This window comes from Phocoena sinus, chromosome 18 (genome assembly GCF_008692025.1).
Source record: "Phocoena sinus isolate mPhoSin1 chromosome 18, mPhoSin1.pri, whole genome shotgun sequence".
Classification (NCBI taxonomy): Eukaryota; Metazoa; Chordata; class Mammalia; order Artiodactyla; family Phocoenidae; genus Phocoena; species Phocoena sinus.
In genome coordinates, this window is record NC_045780.1 from 22,898,363 (window position 1) to 22,917,907 (window position 19,545).

At 38.8% G+C, this 19,545-nt stretch overlaps 1 protein-coding gene across 1 annotated transcript in view; it reads left to right on the forward strand.

Annotated features, from left to right (window-relative positions):
* Positions 1 to 272: 272 nt before the first annotated feature.
* CCDC122 (coiled-coil domain containing 122) overlaps positions 273 to 19,545 on the forward strand; it is a 34,589-nt gene continuing 15,316 nt past the window's right edge. Inside the window, exons 1-4 of the mRNA XM_032611487.1 lie at positions 273 to 302; positions 9,486 to 9,573; positions 10,087 to 10,202; positions 18,704 to 19,102. Of these exons, the coding sequence (XP_032467378.1) occupies positions 9,528 to 9,573; positions 10,087 to 10,202; positions 18,704 to 19,102 (561 nt within the window). The 5' untranslated portion in view covers positions 273 to 302; positions 9,486 to 9,527. The remainder of the gene's footprint in view (positions 303 to 9,485; positions 9,574 to 10,086; positions 10,203 to 18,703; positions 19,103 to 19,545) is intronic.

Here is a 19,545-nt window from a genome sequence, read left to right on the forward strand (position 1 = left end):
CCGGAGCCAGGCGGGTCCGCGGGCCGGTGGCTGGGCGGGGTGGGCGGGGCGCGAGGGAACGGGGCGGGCCTCCTGACTGGGCGCGCGGCCGAGCGGCCTCGGGTCGATGACCTCCTCCCCCTGCGCGGGGGCGAGGAAGCCCTTTCCCGGCGTCCGCGCTGCCAGTCGTGCCTCAACGAGTCGCCGGCGCGGCAGAGCTGTCACGACACTCGGTTTCCTCCCCAGAGCCCAGGCCTGAGAACCTCCTCGCGTTAGCACTTGGCACTCTGTCCCATCCAAGTTCAAGTAACGTGCCTCCTGAGGTAGACTTTTTAAATTTTTTTTAGCGTTTTTGCTTTAGTTGTTTCCAGAAACGAGTTGGCTGAACCCCTCCTTTGCCTTTTTGCTGATCCTGCCTAACTTGCTGACTAAACTTTACAGCTCCTGCACGTGTGTGGATAAACGGAGGTCCTAGGTGCCCTTTGAAAACTACGCGCCAGGAGTAGAAAATTAGAAGGCACTGACCCTTAGAGTTGTGACAAAGATGTAAATTAGCGTCCTTTCTCTGCCCTGAAAGAGCATAGCATTCATTTATTTAAAAATATTGAACAGCTCCTACGTATATGGAAGGCAGACGCTCTGGCCAAGGGGAAATATCTCCAACCTTCAAAGAGTTGGAGAAAGGATGCTTCCTGTGGAACTGGTTATGACAGAAGGAGGGGGTCCGTTTCTTCTGACAGTCGCTCAGACGATAAGTGCTGAAGAACCTGTCCCTGAGAGAAAGAATCTCAGCCATCTGGGAGTTTAGAAGAGCACCTGAAGTGGGCAGGTGCTGCTATTCTATGGCATCCCCAGCCCAGAATAGGAACCCACTGTTCAGTGTCTGGCAGATGTTTCTGTCAAAAATTGTACTTTCATCATTTTTGCTGGACATTTATTAAGAGCACTGAGTGCTGTGTGGTGCACCTGATGCGCTCGGCTCTGAGCTTGCTTTATGTTCAATATTACTGTAAGCAAAATAGAGGTCTTTAGTTACAAAGCTGGGTGAAAACATTTATCTCTTTTTATAGACAATGGTGGGAATTCATTTTCTGTCGTGCAACGGTAACAGTAAAAAAGGTGAAAAAAGAAATATTTCAGAATAGGGAAGCTGTCAGGGAAGAGAAAGTTTGCTGTTATATTGTATTTATATACCATTTCCTTTCATCATCTGGTACTGGGCTGCGGCCTCATCTCCTAGCACTCTCTTACCTCATCCCCATTCCCCCCACTCCAGTGGCTCTCAATCCTGGCTACACCTCAGAACTACAAGTAGAACTTTAAAAAAATATAAATCCAGGGAGCTTCCCCCTCCACCACCTCCAGATAAACATTTGAATCAGAAACTCGGGAAGTCACATCTCACGCCGGGAGTCAAGTCTCGGCCTGTTTTGCTTTGCTTTTTGTTTTGTTTTAATCTCTACAGATGATTCAGATGCGTAATTAGATTTGAAAAAACAACTTCCCTATTCCCAAGCCACTCAAACTAAAGGCTGTTCCTTGGAACACCATATGATTTCATCCTTAGCATAAGCTATCCCTTCTGCTTAGAACACTCTTCTCTTTATATGCTTTTTTTAGCTGTTACTTGTTCAAGCCCCTTCAAGCTCAAACATCACCTTGAATCCCCATCCCCTTGCTAAGCAGAATTAACTGCTTCTTTTAGCATTTTGTTTGTATAGGAGAAGCTCTCTCATAGATGCAATCTGTATCCATAACCAAGCAGTACATTGAAAAAGTCAATTAAACATTAAATTGTATACCTCATAAAGATGAACATGGTAGTATATAAATTATATCTAAATAAAACTGTTTCAAAGGAAAGTCAGTTAAACCAGAGAGTTATGAAAAAGTATACCATAATACCTTAAACATTTTTTAACCTAAAACAACTATATGCTTGTTTGCCAATCTGTTGAGAAGGTCCAAGGCCTTTTCTTTGTACATGGCCTCCTGATTAGAGTTCTGCATCATATCTCTTCTATAAACTACACTTCTCAACCGTCAGCTAAGCTTTCCCAAGATTCGGTTCCCTTAAGAGGAAAATAACCTAGAGGCACTTGTGAAGCTGAGTGTAGATTTCTTCTTTATAATCATTTATAGTTATCTCACACATTCAAACAACTCACCTTAATTGGGTCTTTCCAAAATATTAAACATAGCTTTTAAAGAAACAACAAACTTTATTTCCACACTATTTCATTGGTTTACATAATATTTAATTAAATTATGAAAGCACAGTGACAAGTACAACTGGCATAAACAGGTTCAGGAACAAACACAAGTGACATTGTCAGCTGTACAGTTCCACTGGTAGGAGCAGAAGTGGGCAGACTCACTGGAGACTAGCTTTGTAACCCTTTAGCATCCAGCATGCGCATTCAGCGTGATGTGGGAATTAGCAGCTTATGATTTAAAAGGAAACAAAATGAGTCAATTGGTTAGAGGTTAAGTGTAAGTAGACTAAGAGAACACCTACTGTTCCTCTACATTTTCATTATTTGACTTTGCATCTATTTCCCCCATAGAGACTTAGAGCATTTTGGGGGCAGAGAGAGTGCCTGGCTGTTGAGGGGAACCTTTGGGAAAATCCCCAGGCATTCTTAATCACCATGTAAATTCTTATCATGAGAACAATTAGAATAAAATTGGGAGCACTTGTCTTTAAACCATTCACACTAGGGTTTATGAGTCCTTCCAGAAAAGGACATGTAACATGCAAATTTCCTTGTTAAAAGATTATGTTAGTTTCCTAAGTTTTCCATAACAAATGACCACAAACTGGATGGCTTAAAACAACAAAAATGCGTTGTGTTATAGTTATGGAGGCAGAAGTCTTAAATCAAGGTGTGTCAGGACCGTGCTGCCTTCAAAGCTTTCCTTGCCTCTTCCAGCTTATGTTGGCTCCATGTGTTCCTTGCGTTGGGGTGCATGACTTGGGGCTCTATGCCTGTGTCCTCACATGGTCTACTTTCCTGTGTGTCTGAGTCTCAAATCTCCCTGTACCTTTCTCACATAAAGACACCTGAGTGGAAGTAAAGAAAAGGCCAATCATAGAGTAAGCAAAGGCTGTTTATTCAGAGCTTGCTGGAATAAGGGAGTCAGCCGCATTACTTGTGTTTTGGCAGAGACTCAAAGGCAGGCAGAGGGGTGGGAAAGCTTATAGTGGAAAAAAAGGAAATCTTCAAGTATGCCCTGATTGCAGGCTGTTGGCCTGGGGAAGCTGTAGGTGGGCTCACTAGAAGTTGCGCATCCTGTGTGATTGGTTAGGGGTGCATATTTGGCTTTCTCTGGTTGGTCCTAAGTTGGAAGTAGGGACAAAAACTAGGGAAGCTGTTATTTATTAATCAAGCACTGGCCATTTTGGGGCCATTTGTTACAGGGGTTAGTGTTTGGCTCCTGAATTGTTATTAGAGATAGTGGTCTGACTTCAGATGGCAGGCTAGCTGGTTACTGTAGATGATGGATGGTTTCCTGGGTTGGTTGCTGCAGGTTGTGGGTCAGAGTCCTGTTTTTATCTATGGCCTAGTCACTGTTTGTTTGCATGCTCAGCGTCTCACCTGTCACTGAATTTAGGGCCCACCCTAAATCCAGGATGATCTCGTCTCGAGGTCTTTAACTCAATTACACCTGCAAACATCCTTTTTCCAAATAAGCTCATGTTCACAGTTTCTGGGGGTGAGGACTCAGACATCTGTCTGAGGGGCCACAGTTCAACCTGCTACGAGCTCCTTTTGGTTTAGAACTCATGTTTACTTGTTTACAGAGTAAAAATAAAACTTTTCCCCTTACTGTCCTGAATGAGACAAGCAGGGAGGTTATGACTGGATTTCACCAAAGACCTATAATTTCTTTTTCAAACAGTTGCCTGGGCATCCCTTAAAACTTAGATTTGAGCTGCAGACCAACCCTTGTATGTCTACACCCCAAAACGAGATGTTTTTGTAGTCCAGTACTGTCTGTACATTCAGAGAAATCCCACCTTCGGCTTAAAGCTATCAATGAGTAATATCTGAATGTTCTCTAACTTGCCTTTGAAAGAAAGTTAAGGAACAGTACCAATCCTCTGGTTTCTTTCTGTTTTCAGCATCCTGAAACTTTAATCTCATTACCTAGCCAGGGAAGAGAAAAGTCCCTAGTTTCAGCAGATTCTAAGACTCTGGTATATAATAGGTATGCAATACATTTTTAATGATTCAATTAATTTATTCTTTTTGGATGACTCTGATGATGTAACTTCTCTTGAAAACATGTGGTTGAAAAGACTTGTCCTCTTTTTTACCTGAAGTATGTACTATTGATTCTTACTCATTTGTGCAGTTTGTTACATTTTCCCCATGATTCCTCTTTAATTTATTGTTGGAATTGAACCATCCAGAACTGATTCCATCATGCTTATGACAAATATAGACATAATTTTAAACTCTCAATTCCAGGAAAACTTTTCTCTCTTCCCCAGGTCAGTTTTTTTAGCTTCCCCAGTTAAACATCAGCTTCAGTTATTAAACTCCCCCTCCCACTTGGAAAACAAAAACAAAAGCAATTTCACACTTATGTGAAAATTAACTAAGTAATTTTTCTTTCCTTGTTTTCTAATCAAATGTATGTTCTAAAGGGGGTAGGAGGTAATTATAAACTTAACTACTTAAACTGCTTGGCAGGTCCACATAGCAGCTTTTTCCATTCGGGATGAAAAATGGTGCTTATGTGACATGGGCGCACATGGACAGCTGCCTCGTCTTGATTCTTTTAAGCCTGAAGCTCTCAAAACCCGAGGGGAGTTTGACAGCCTTGCTTTATTTTGCTCATTAACTTGAAGGGATGTACCAGACGATGTCTGAGTTTCCAAAAACTCAAGCCATGGCCTTTTTAAAATCTCCTCCCAAGGGCCAATTACAGGCACTCGCCTCGAATTCAGACGAGATGGTGCACAAAAGTCATGCTCTTCACGATGCTTCAGTACATGCTAAATACCTAATAGATGTTAATTTGGATCCTAGTTGCTTCACGTTTCATCCTTCCTGCTTGGATGTATGACCTTTGGTGAATTTCCTTATTTCTCGAAGTCTTAGTCTCCTCATTTACAAAATACAGGTAAAAATCATGTCTAGCTTATAGGATTGCTCTGAAGGCTAAAACAGATCATCTGTGTGAAAGTACTTATGGTAATTAGTAAATGTTGGCTATAGTTAATATAGAACATGGTGGTTTATAGTATTTCCATTGCATTGTTTTCTGTAAAGCTACTTTTTTAGTTGAGTGTTTTGCCTAAATGATTTTTTTTTTTTTTTTTTTTTTTTTTTTTTGGCGGTACGCGGGCCTCTCTCACTGTTGTGGCCGCTCCCGTTGCGGAGCACAGGCTCCGGACGCATAGGCTCAGCGGCCATCGCTCACGGGCCTAGCCGCTCCGCGGCATGTGGGATCTTCCCGGACCGGGGCACGAACCCACGTCCCCTGCATCGGCAGGCGGACTCTCAACCACTGCGCCACCAGGGAAGCCCCTAAATGATTTTTTATAAGTAATATTTGGATATTTACTCTCAAATACTATAGGTATTATAAGGTATGTTTTTTTTAATCAGTCACTTAATTCATATTTATATTTCCCACAATGCTTTGTATATAATATGTACCGACATACATGGTTTGAATGAAAGAATAATTAATACTGTCTAGTCTCTAAACTCTTGTTTTTATTGATTTATGCAATTGTAATGAATTATCAGTAGATGGCAGTAGTTTGTTTTCATTTTTATTTTTTGTCCATTCTACAGTAGAGATCCAGAAAAAATGAAAACTTCCTCAATTTTAGACCAGATATCCTTTCATGAATAGCTGGTTTAAATAAGTATCACCCAAGAGTTCTTCAATTTATGCTGCTTCAGAAATAGATATCAAGAAATACCAGTTACTTTATTTTTTATTGTATAAATCTAAGTTTCTTAATTTTTTTTTTGGTTTCTTCATCAAATACTTTAAAGAATACAAAAATGAGTAAGACTTCCTGGAGCTTATAGTCTAATAGGGAAATATAGTATAAAGTAATGTAAACAGTAGGAATAGAAATTGTTGAGTGGCAGGAATTTGCTAAATGCTTTATATTCATTATTTCACTTCATCCTCACAAAAATCTAATGAGGAAGGTACTATTATTGACAAGGAATCTGAGGCTGAGGTTGGAAAGGATTTACCAAATAAACTAGTAAGTGGCACAACCTAGCTTCAAGATTAGCCCTATCTTACCCTGAGACCTAGACTGTTATCTATCTTGGTATAATAGAGATATAGAAACAATTGTACTAAAGAGAGAGAGAGAGAGAGAGCTCATATCTACCCAGAAAGATCAAGAAAAACTTCTTAAAGAAGATGCATCTAAGGTGGAGTTGAAAGATTGGTTGCTATTTGATGTGATCAGAAGTGTTTCAGAAGCATTATTCTATCAGTAGAACAGGGTCAATTGAAGTGGAGATAGACTATAGTTAGACACCTGTTATGTTCCAGGCACTGTTCTAGGTCTCTTCCCTCATGGAGCTTACATTAGTAAAAGGAAATAAAAAAGAAAAATGATAAAATTGATAAATGCTGTTAAGAAAAATGAGGCAGGGTAAGGAAATGGGGGATGAAGGTCATGTTTTAGAGGGATTATCAGGGAAGCTTTCTTAGCTAAGATAGTATTTGGAAGAGGTAAGGAGTGGTTGGATTCCAATATAATTTAAAGGTGGAACCAGTGAGTTTTGCCAAAAGAATTGCATGCAGCGTATAAGAGAAAGAAAAGAGTCAAGATTCTGATTTGTCTCTTGGGTAAAACAATTGGGGCAGCAGTCTTGGGCCACATACTTGGGGAATATCTCAAATGATTTCCCAAAGGGTCTATGGAACATCATCAATGAGCTCTCATTTATGATTATCTTGGGCAAGGCTGATTAAATTGCCTTGGGCTCTATACTCTTCTAGATACCTCCCTGACAATGTTCTAGAGTTTTGAGTGTGAATAAGAAAAATGAACTTATAATTTACTGGGATGGAGAAGACCATGAAGGAGCAGGTTTAGGGATAGTGATGGAGTGGACAGAGACATAAAGAGTTCGGTTTGGAACATAATAAGTTGAAATGCCTATAAGAAATTCAAGTGGAAATATCAGGTAGGAAATTGTGTATGAGTCTGGAGCTCAAGAGGGATGTCAGGTTAGGGATATGAATTTGGGAGTTGTGAGCCTATAAGGGAGTTTAAAGCCATAGACCTGGATGGCATTACCTGCAGAGTAAGTTTAGAGAAAAGAAGAGGCCTGAGGACTGAGTGCTAGGGCACTCTAACGTAAATGAGAAAGGTGAGGAGGAGCGGGCAAAGGAAACCAAGAAGTATGTTGTTTCGAGGAGGAGGGCATGACCAAATGTGTCAATGACATGGATATGTTAAGGAAGATGAGGATCAAACTTGCCATTGAAGTGGCAATGTGGATGTCATAGATACCTTGATAAGAACTTTAGAGTTGTAAACGATTAATTCTGGGGGGCTCAAGAAGAATAGGTGGAGAGGAAGTAGACAGCAAGGATCTTGGCTGTAAAGGAGAGCAAAGAAAGGGGTCAATAGCTGAAAGAGATTAAAGTGTCAAGCAAAAGTGGTTATTGTTGTTGATGATTATACGATAGGCCGTCCAGGATAGTATGTTTGACCAAATAAAGGAGGAAATTCTGTTGATGGGACGTTTGAAGGAGCAATGTCCTTGAGTAGGAGAGGAAGGGGTACAGAAGGAGAGGATTGGCCCTAGGTCAGAGCAAGTACACTTTATTCACTGCAAGAAAAGAATAGACTAGTATATAGGTATAGGTCCAGGAAGACTGGTAGATGGGGTGATTTACCACCCTCTCTGATATTTTCCTACTATCTCAGTTAAATAAGAAGACGGGTTATCAACTGAAAGAGGAGGGGGAAAGAGATGTGGGAGGTTTGAAGACAGAGAAGAGGGAATGAAATAATCATCCATGAAACTTGATGAATCCTAGGGGCCTAGCATCAAGGGCCCACTTGACATAAAGTGTCTTGAATTTTAAGTGAGACCACAGCACAGGTGTGTGCTTTTCTTGAGGCATATTCAGCTACTAGTATGTAAGCAAAGCAACTGGTTGGAATTTTTCCAGGGAAGTAGGACAGGGAGAGAGTGGCACAAAAAAAGTGAGGTTGAATGCAAAGGAATCTAAACTGGGTAAGTGACGTGAGTACATGAAAGGCTAAGGGACCCTGAAAAGGTAGAAGAGTCAATGTGGTTGAAGAGCTCTTACAGTCAAAATACTAGGAGGGATGAGCTGAAAACTAAGCGTTTGAATCTGAGATTATGGATGAGGTGTAGTGATACTCTGTGGGTGGCTGCGGAGGACGGATAAGGAAAAACATCAAAGAACAGAGAAGTCAGGGTATTAAAAGTACCACCTGTATGGATGTTGAAATTCCAAAGAAATATTTTAAAAAGTAGTAATAGAGACACAGTAATTCAGATACTGTAATCTAGGAGTGAAGGGTAGAGATTTAGAAGTCAACTGATAATAAGGAAGAGTAAAGCTTACTTTACTTTTTACTTTTTCTTACTTTACTCATCTGAAGCTCATGATGGCATGAACTTCAGAGAAACTAGGTGGTTTTAGGGAGAAGATGTGTTAAAAAGGATGTCATCTAAAAAGAAAAATCCATATGTTCAAATGTTAAGCAGGAACACTACATTCCTTTTATTAATCATGCAAAATTGTATGATTTCTTTTGTATAGGAATGGACGGGCACAATCAGATACTCTTTTTCCAAAGACTGGTAGTGCCTTTAACTCTGCCAACTCAGCATTCATTTGTTGCACTGGTACAGGAAAGAACTCTCTCTCTCCACCTTTCAGGGGAGAAAACAATCTACCCCTTCATCTCATCCGTTTCTCCTACGTATAGAAGAGATTGAATGGTGATTTTAAACTTGCGTAAGGCTTACCCTGGCCTTACACAGGAGTGCCATATTGCCTGCATCCTACACCCATGACAGAAGTTGCTAATTCAGCTTGGCACTGTTTTTCACAGATTCTGGTTATAGTTTTAGAATCCATTTCATAATTCTTCTAGAGGTACTAGCTACTAATCCAGAATAATTAGTTACTCACTCTATGTCATTTACTGTGCTAAGCATGTTACATACATTAATTATTACAACAGCCCTATGAGGTTTTACAGATGAGGACACTGATGAGCAAAGAAATTAAGAAACTTCCCAGGGTCATAACAGCTGAAAAGCAGGACAACCAAGATGGAAGGACAGTTCTACTTTTCCCCCAAATCTCTCACTCAGTCATTGTATTTTAATTCTTGGAGCTGATGACGCATGTCATTGTCATCCTTGTGAGATATTTGACAGTTAATTTACTTTCAGGATCACTCATACATGACGGAAAAAAAAAAGAAAAGTGAAAGATTATCTACACTGGTTATTTTGTAGGAGTAAAGAAGGTGAACTAAAAAGGGGAAAAGAGACACAAGAATGTCAGGCAACGAAGAAAGGAAGAGTCAAGGAGTTCCTGAAGAAGGTAATGAAGCTATCTTCAGAAATATATAACTAAAAGATGAGCGGTTACAAAAAAGTAGTATGCTAGGATAATTGTGTTAAAATTAGTAGCAAATTAGAATAGAGGGCAGCTGTTGAAGTTTACCGGGAGGAAACTTATAGAATGTTTAGAAAAAGTATAACAACCTGAAAATGCAGGCCTATAATGAAAATTCATCAACTGCAATTGAGAAATGGTTATGGTACCACTATAACTGTAGTATATGTGCAAATGGTCTAGATAAAAATTTTTAGGCCAATCAAAATATTTATACTGTTCCATAAAGTAACAGGTATAATATTGTAGTAGGTGACTTTGAATTGTCTGTTTTTATGGCCTTTGATTTTGGTTTTGTTTATAGTCAAAAAGGAAGAGTACCAACCCTAAATTTAGTTTATTTTTGAGAAAACGTAACAATTTTCATGACTGAGTGAAGAAACATGTTTCTTAGAATGTTTGCATTTAGATTTTTATTATGTACTTTATTTTGTCTAGCTCTGGCTAAACAAGACACATCTTCATTAACTGATGCTATCAAGCAAGTTGCACAGCAACAACTATCACAAACATCAGAAATAGAAAAAAACAAAAAAGTTCTGTTCAATTTGCAGGTAACCTATTTCACACAGTCTTTTAAATGAGTCTTTATGTTCTTCAAAGTTATATTAAATTTGTAACAGGAAAGTTATTAAGCATAACTTAATAACTCTGAGGAGGCAACTTAGAATGTCTGTTTTTCATATTTACACCTTCTAAATTATTCAGGTATCCCTAAGTAAAGTCTACATGAGTATTCCAGGTTCATGGAACATTTTACACATCCAGTGTGCAAACTTTCAACAATGTCACTGTGACTATAAATAAGCATAAAAAATATGTCACATAGAATTATTTTAAATTCACTCTATTTGATAGTTTTTCCTAAAATTCTGAATTGAAAGAAGGTTAAGTTTTTAAGCCTGTGTTCTTATGAATTACAAGTTGCCAGTGAACATTTCAGGTAGGTAAGGAACATTTCTGTGTTCCTTAAATTTCAAAACATGTTCATAATTCCACCACAGGCATCTGGAAGCCATACTTGTTTTTGTATTCAGCGTAATGAGACATAACTGTTCTCTGTTAATATAGCTAAAGGAGCAAAAATTAAAACAGTGTATTTAAGTTTTAAAGGTTTTTTTTTATTAAATATAACATAGAAATGAAAAGAATATGCTCTAGAGCAGGGGTCCCCAGCCCCTGGGCCACGGACAGGTACCGATCTGTGGCCTGTTAGGAACTGGGCCACACAGCAGGAGGTGAGCAGCAGATGAACGAGCAAAGCTTCATCTGTATTTACAGCCGCTCCCCATTGCTCACATTACCTCTCTGCCTCCTGTCAGATGAGTGGTGGCATTAGATTCCCATAGGAGCGCGAACCCTACCGTGAACTGCGCATGCGAGGGATCTAGGTTATGCGCTCCTCATGAGAATCTAATGCCTGATGATCTGAGGTGGAGCTGAGGCGCTGGGGAGCATCTGTAAATACAGGTTATCGTTAGCAGAGAGGTTTGACTGCACAGAGACCATAATATATCAATTGCTTGCAGATTCATATCAAAACCCTATCAGTGAGTGACAAGTGACAACAAGCTCAGGGCTCCCACTGATTCTGCATTATGGTGAATTGTCTAATTCTTTCATTATATATCACAATGTAATAATAATAGAAATAAAGTGCACAATAAATGTGATGCACTTGATTCATCCCGAAACCATCTCCCCCCCAGTCCCCCACCCTAGGCCAAGGAAAAACTGTCTTCCATGAAACCTGTCCCTGGTGCCAAAAAGGTTGGGGACTGCTGCTCTAGAGCTGAACTGCCTAGTTTAAAAGAAGAGATTTGCTACTTCCGGTTCCATGGTTTAATCTCTCCATGCTTCTGTTTTCTCATTTGTAAAATGGTGATAATAATAAGACCTGCCTGTAAGGTTTTCATGACAATTAAATGAAATAATACTTGTAAACATTATGTAAGATATCCTTGCTGGGGCCCTGGTAGGCAGTATGGGACCAGATTTTGATAATGGCTTTAGGTATTAGTGCATCAACAGAGATATGATGATAATAATTATACCTTTTTGGTAATATAGATTTCGTATAAGTATTTGCATTGCATTAGTCACTTTCAGAAAAGAATACATGTTGACAATAGGATATAATACAAAGATAATAATGTCAGATTTCTATAAAGAAATTTTCTATAAAAATCGTCAATCTTCAAAGAGTTTTACAGATGTTATTTCACTTATGTTGAGGGCCTAATTTCTATTAAGCATTTTGCTGAATACAGTCCTCACTTTTACACTACTCACCGTCTATTAAAGAGGGAGACAAATAAGTAAACAAATAATTACATGCAGGGAAGTGGTGTCAACAGTAGAAGCGCAAACACAGATTTAACACTGAAAGAGGAGTGATCGGTTGAGTTTTTAAAAATATCTGGAGTTCATTTGAATGATTAGGTGTCTGGGATAGGTTTGAGGGTTAGGGGGTGAGGAGGATGATATTCCAGACAAAAAGAACCTGAAAAAATTCACAGAGTCCTGAAATAAAATTGGTACATTCATAGAACTATAAGTAGTTTGATAGTGGAATAACATAGACTGTGTTTTGAGAAGCAACAAGAGATGTATAGCATGATAAAAAACTTGAACTTTATTCTAGAGGTGATGGGAGGGTTTTGATGGACTTCAAGCAAAAGAGTGAATGATTAAATTTACGTTTTAGAAAGAGAATTCTAGATGCATGAAAGATACTTGTTATAATCCAACATCAATTTAAGATAAAAAACTTCCAGCAAATTAGGAATAGAAGAGAGCTCCAGCCAACTAGAAAAGGGCATCTACATAAATCCTACAGCCAACAGCATACCTAATAGGGAGAGACTGAATGTTTCTCTCCTAAGATCAGGGATAAGGCAAGCGTGTGTCTTCTCATCACTTCTATTCATTCTACGGTACTGATAATTCAAGCCACTCCTTGCAAGAAAAAGAAATAAAAGGCATCCAGATTGGAAAGGAGGGAGTAAAACTGTTTTTATTCACAGATAGCATGATTATTTCTGGAAAATCCTAAGGAATCTATTATTTTAAAAAGCTATTAGGACTAATAAGGGAGTTTAGAAAGGTTGCAAGATAAGATTAATTATAAAAATCAGTTGTATTTACATATATTGAAAGAAACTATCAGAACTTAAAATTTTTAAAGCATTATCATTTACAGTAACATCAAAACTATGAAATACTTAGGGGTAAATTTGATGAAAGTTTTTGTGTTATAGACTGAATGTTTGTATCTCCCCGAAATTCATATGTTGAAGCCTTAATCACCAATGTGATTGTATTTGGAGGTGAGGTCTTTGGGAGGTAATTAAGCTTAGATGAGGTCATGAGAATGGGGTCCTGGTGGTAGGATTAGTGCCCTTATAAAAATAGACTCCAGAGAGCTTTCTTTCTGCCATGTGAGGACACAGTGAGAAGGTGGACCTCTACAAGCCAGGAAGAGTTCTCACCAGAACCTGACTATGCTGACACCCTTTCCAGCCTACAGAACTGTGAGAAATAAATTTCTGTTGTCTTAGCCACTAAGTCTATGGTATTTTGTTATGGCAGCGCCAGCAAACTAATACAATATGTAAGACCTATATACTGAAAACTGTGAAACACTGCTGAGAGAAATTAAGGACCAAAATAGAGAGATATACCATTTTCATGAATCATAAGATTCAGTATTGTTAACATGTGAGTTCTTTCTCTTTTATCTATTGTTTAAAAACAGCTCCAATCAAAATCCCAGCAGGCATTTTTTAGAGAAATTGACAGGCTGATTCTAAAAGTCCTATGGAAACGCAAAGAACCTATAGTAGCCAAAACAACTGTGAAGAACAATGTTGGAAGTACTACTATTACTTTTTTTTTTTTTTTGGCCGCGCCACACAGCTTGCAGGATCTCAGATCCCCAATCAGGGATTGAACCCGGGCCCTCGGTAGTGAGAGCCCAGAATCCTAACCACTAGGCCACCAGGGAACTCCCATAATATTACCTGACTTTGAGATTTATTATAGAGTACAGTAATCAGGACAGTGTAACATGGCATAGAGACAGACATATAGATCCATGGAACAGAACAGAGCAGTATCCAGAAATAGCCCCACACATAACAATTGATTTCAGAGGTGCTCTCATGGACAGAATGTTTGTGTTCCTTCCAATGTGATGGTATTTGGAGGTGAGGCTTTTAGGAGGTACATAGGTTTAGATGAGGTTGTGAGGGTGGGGGCCCTATGATGGGATTATAGGAAGAAAAAGAGACCCCAGAGCTTTTCTCCCTCCCCCTCCCTCTCCCTCTCCCTCTCCCCCTGCCCCTCCCCTCCCCCTCCCTCTCCCTCTCCCTCTCCCCCTCCCCCTCCCCTCCCCCTCCCCCCCCCTCCCCCTCCCCTCCCCCTCCCTCTCTCTCTGCCATATGAGGACACAGCAAAAAGGTGTTTGTCTGCAAGCCAGGAATAGGCCTCTCACCAGTAACCAAATCTGCTGCACCCCGATCTTGGACTTTCTAGCCTCCAGAGTTGTAAGAAATCAAGTCGGTTGTTTATGCCACCCAGTCTATAGTGTTTTTCCGTTTTTTTATTTGTTTTTTTGTTTGTTTTATAGAAGCCCAAACTGATTAAGACGGGTGCCAAGGCACTTCATTAGAGAAATGATAATCTTTCAACAAGTGGTGGAGGACAGCTACATGCTAAAAGTGAACTTCAATTTCCACCTCATACTGTATATGAAAATTAACTAAAAATGGATCATAGGCCTAAATACAAGAATTGAAAGTACAAAGCATCTAGAAGAAAATATATGAGAAAAACTTAGTGATGCTGGGTTTGGCAAAGATTTCTTAAATAGTACACAAAAATTTTTTAAATTGGACTTCATTAAAAAACGTTTTTATTTCTGTTCAAAAGGCACTGTTATGAAAATGAATGTGAGGTATACCTGCTGGGGCCCTGTGGGCATTTGGGTTGTCATAGACTGGGAGAAAATACTTGAAAACATACCTGACAATGTACTTGAATTTATTTATACTATATAAAGAACTCTAACAATTCAGGAAGGCAAACAACCCAGCTTAAAAATGGGCAAAAGATTTCAATGCTCATTTCATGCAAAAAGATATTGCAAAAGACAAGCACATGAAAAGATACTCAGTATCATCAATTATTAAAGAAATGCAAATTGAAATCATAATGAGATTTCATTCTATACCCACTAGAATGGGTAAATTTAAAACGACTGACCATACCAAGTGCTGGTGCAGATATAAAAGAACTGGAATTCTCAGACCCAATTATTTTGGAATGTAAGTGATGTACCATTTGAGAAAATAGTTTACAGTTTGTTAAAAGTTTAAAATATTTCTACCATATAACCCATACATTCAATTTCTAGCTATTCATTTACCCAAGAGAAATAAAAGTGTATGCCCACTGGAAAACCAGGAACAACACAGATGTCTACTAGATGAATGAGTAAACAAAGTGTGGTATATTCGTACAAGAAATATTGCTCAGCAATAAAAAGAAAGAGCTACTGATATATCTAACAACATGGATGAGTCTCTAAGTAGGCTGAGTGAAAGGAGTGAGACTAAAATTGTATATATTGTATGATTCTTTTCAGATAAAATTCTTGAAAATGCAAACTAATTTTTGGTGACAGAGCAGATGAATGTTTGCCTGGAAACAGAGAGCTGAGGAGGGAAGGATAGATCACAAGGGATCAGGAGGAAACTTTTTTGGACATGTCTGATATTTGGACATGTGGGTAGTGGATAAGTTCACTGTCTTAATTGTGACAGTCTCATGATCATAAAATTAAGTCAAAACTTATTAAATTGTAAAGTTTAAATATGTGCAGTTTATATCAGTTATATTTCAATAAATCTGTTAACAAAGAAAGGAACGAGAAGGGGGAGGGAGATGAGAAAGAGGAAGGAAAGAAGGAAGGAGAGGGAGGAGGAGGAAGAGGAAGAGAAGCAGGATGAGGGGGAGACACAACAACAACAAGAAGACATAAAATTCTAGTGAAAGAGTAGAAGTGGATCGGAGGAGGAATTGAATAAAGCCAGGGAGAAAAGTCAACAGTCTATTAGTTATGTTAGTCTAAGAAAGAGAAGAGATGATGACCAAATTAGTGTAAATGCCATCTCCCCATATTGATCAATAGGGTCAACAGCCTGATCTAGTTGACAGGTCATGTGTCCCTTTCCTGACCATTCCATGTACATCACTCATTCACTCATTTTTTAAATATTTATAGAGCACCTACTTTGTGCCAGGTACTATTTTAACTACGGGGAAGATGGTGGTAAAGAAGTTAGACAAGTTTACTGCACCCATGGAGTTTACTTTCTAGTTAGGGCAGGCAAGCAATAAAGATATAAAGTAATTCCATTGATTGAGGTGTTACAAAGGAAATACAATAGGATGATGTGTAGAGAATAACGGGGGAGGAAGGTGGATAGTTAATTTATATTTTGATTCAGGGAAGGCTGTTGTGAGGAGTAGTAATAAAGCTGAATTGTGAAAGACAAAGACCCCAGCAGGTAATAGCTAGGGATAGAGAATTCTAAGGTTCAGGGAACAATTTCAAATGCCCTTAGGAGAGAAGGAACTAGGTGTATTTCATAAACAAAAGGAAGCTGGAAGTGGGGAGAGTAGTACACGAGAGGGATGGCAAAGTGGATAGGGATTAGAGCATGTATGGCCTTAAAAGCCATATTACAGAATTTGAATTTTATTATTAGTGCAATGGAAAACCACTGGAGGATCTTGAGCAGGGAAGTAGCATGATATGATTTATGTTTTTAAAGGATTCTTCTGCCTGAAAAATGGAGTCTAGTTGGGGGAGAGGAGGAAGCATGGAAACAGGAGACCAGTTGGAAGCTGGACTATGCTACAAAGACTGGTCAGAAGTGAGCTGGGATTTTATATATTTTGGAGGCCCAACCATCAAGATTTGTTGGTAAATAGGTTGTGGGGGTTAAGGTAAAGGGAAGAATCAAGAATGACTACTAGGTTTTTAAGTGTCCAGGTGGAAAGTGGTACAGTTTATTGAAATCAGGAAAGCTGGAAGAGGAACATGTTGGGTGTGCAAATTAAAAGTTCTTTCCTGAACCTGTGTAGTTGAGACATCTATTACATATCCAAATAGAACTGTCAAGTGGTCATTTTAAATATTAGAGCTGGAGATAAAGGTTGAAGTTCATCAGCACGCTGTATTTTTCAGTGTACTTCCCTCTCTTGTCTCTGCCAAGAAAAGGATAGGCTGGGTCTGCCTTTCTAGTGAAGTGCTTCCCTCCCCAGATTATAGATTCATTTAAAGAGGATGACCATACTGGATAGAAGAAAAAGGATAAAGGCCTACAGTTTTATTGGTGGGAGGATCTACAGAATTTGATGAATAGTTAAATATAAAGAGAAAAGAGGGGCTTCCCTGGTGGCGCAGTGGTGAGAGTCTGCCTGCTGATGCAGGGGACACGAGTTCGTGCCCCAGTCTGGGAGGATCCCACATGCCGTGGAGCGGCTGGGCCCGTGAGCCACGGCCACTGAGCCTGTGCGTCCGGAGCCTGTGCTCCGCAACGGGAGAGAACACAACGGTGAGAGGCCCGCGTACCACAAAAAAAAAAAAAAAGAGAGAGAAGGGAGGAATTAAATATGGCTCCCAAAGGAATACCATTAACTAAGTTTGGGAACATAGGGGTGTGGTAATTTGCATTTTTAGTCCCAAATCTTCATCCTCGTGTATACACCCTTTGCCATTTATCATTATAATGCCCTCCCATAATGGGTGGACATACTTTCTACCCCTCCACTGAGATTTGATCATGTGACCAGCTAGGATGTTATTTAAACAGAAGTTTGAAAAAGTTGTTCCATAATTGGGCTTCCATTCTTCTGCATCTGCTATCATCATGAGTAGGACATGCCTGTCCTGGGCCACTGGAGGATAAGATACATGTGAAGCAAAGCCAAGGCACCCCGGTTGGCCCAGTTGAAGCCAACCTAAATCATCTTACAGCCAGCCAACTTCCAGACATTTGAGGAAATCCAACCAAAGTCAACAGAACCACCTAGCCAAGCCCAGTTGCTTCTTATCACATGAGCAATAAACACTAGTTATATGTCACGGAGGTTTTGTGATTCTGACAATAAGTGACTGATACAAGGGAGAGCAGGTTGGGATCGGGGAGGGGAGGATTAGTCTGATTTTTGGACACGATGAATTTGAGATGGCCAGTGGCAGCTGGGTATAGGACTTAACAGCCACTTACATTCTGTGAATCATTAGCATATATGTATCTCAAGATCTAAGTGTGGATAAGATTACCCAAGGAGTATATACAGAATGAGAGGAGGAAATTATGATGACTGCATCCTGAGGAAAACCTGTATTTGAAGGAACCATCGAGATTGAAAAGCAATGCTCAGAGATATCTGAGGTGAAGAAGAGAAGAATGCTGGGAGGTTTTAAAAAGGAGGTGCTGGTTAGAAATGCCAAATCCCTCAGAGAGGCAAAGCTAAATATACCTTTAAACTCATCTTACAAGTGAAGACAGTGAGGTTTGAATAGGGTAATTAAGTTTGTTATGTATGATCGCCCCAACTAGTAAATAGTAGTAAGGACACTAGAACCTAGATCTTTTGTGTTTTCAATTCAGGGTTTTATCATTTTTATCATACAGTTTTTCTTTAGTTTGTACTTCTGATTGCCCACAAATATATTGGTAAAATGATTGTAAAGTATCTTTTACATATAAAATATTAAGACAAAGGATAAAATTTTAATATTTAGAATTAGATGAACATTAAAAAATAAGAAATATATAACCCTGGGCTCCCTCTGATTATAAAATAATTTTGTTACTATATTACATGTCTCCGGTTATGCATCAATTTTTCTGTATCTGATAAATATATATTTTTTATGTTAAGTGATTTTTCTACACACACTATGGATCAAAACAATGACTTTTCTTTCATGTTGAATATCATGAACTAATAATAATAATGTTGAAATATCTTACAGAATGAACTTCATGAGCTTAAAACACAAATAGCATCTGTCTCTGCAGAAACTAAAGAAACAGAAAGGCAAATTTATCAGCAAGATGCTGCCATACAGACTACCAAACTTCAGTGTGGAAACCTGGAAAATCAAATCAAATCCTTACATACAGAAAATGTGAAGCTTAAATTTGACATAGAGGCAGCACAAGAAGATTTTGAGGAACAAATGATAAGATATAATGAATACTATGCAAAAATAAAAGCACATAAAGATAGTTTGAGAGAGGTAGAGAGCAAATGGTCATTCATGACTGAACTCAATGAGAAACGAGACCTTGTTAAAAAACTAAAGACAATGAAAGAGGAACTTATGCAGGATCTCCAAATTCCAGAAGGAAACCTGATGAAACAAGTACAGGTTTGAAATATCACTTATTAAAATGTTTTCTATTATTCCTTTTATTGCAAGTACACTTACTAAGTGATAAACTTATCATTAACTTAATAAAATACCCATGGGTGCTCTAACTCGATTCACAAACTTGAAAACTTGTATAAGTGCATGAGTTATGTAACAACTATGCCATATGTGCAAATGCATGAAGGAAACATCCCCAAATCCCTTATAGATTAATAAAAATATATAGTCAAACAAAATCACTGTGAACGATTAATCCATTTGTTACAGAAAGTGTGACTCACAAAGATGTTGAAACTCTAGCTTCCAGGCTAATGGATACAGACCAATTAAAATCAATTTAGTGTGCTTAATGCTATTATACAAACAATATGAATTAATAATTGTACCCTAAGCATCTTTTTCTTAATAGTCTTTGAAGATGTTGAGAGATAAAAACTTAA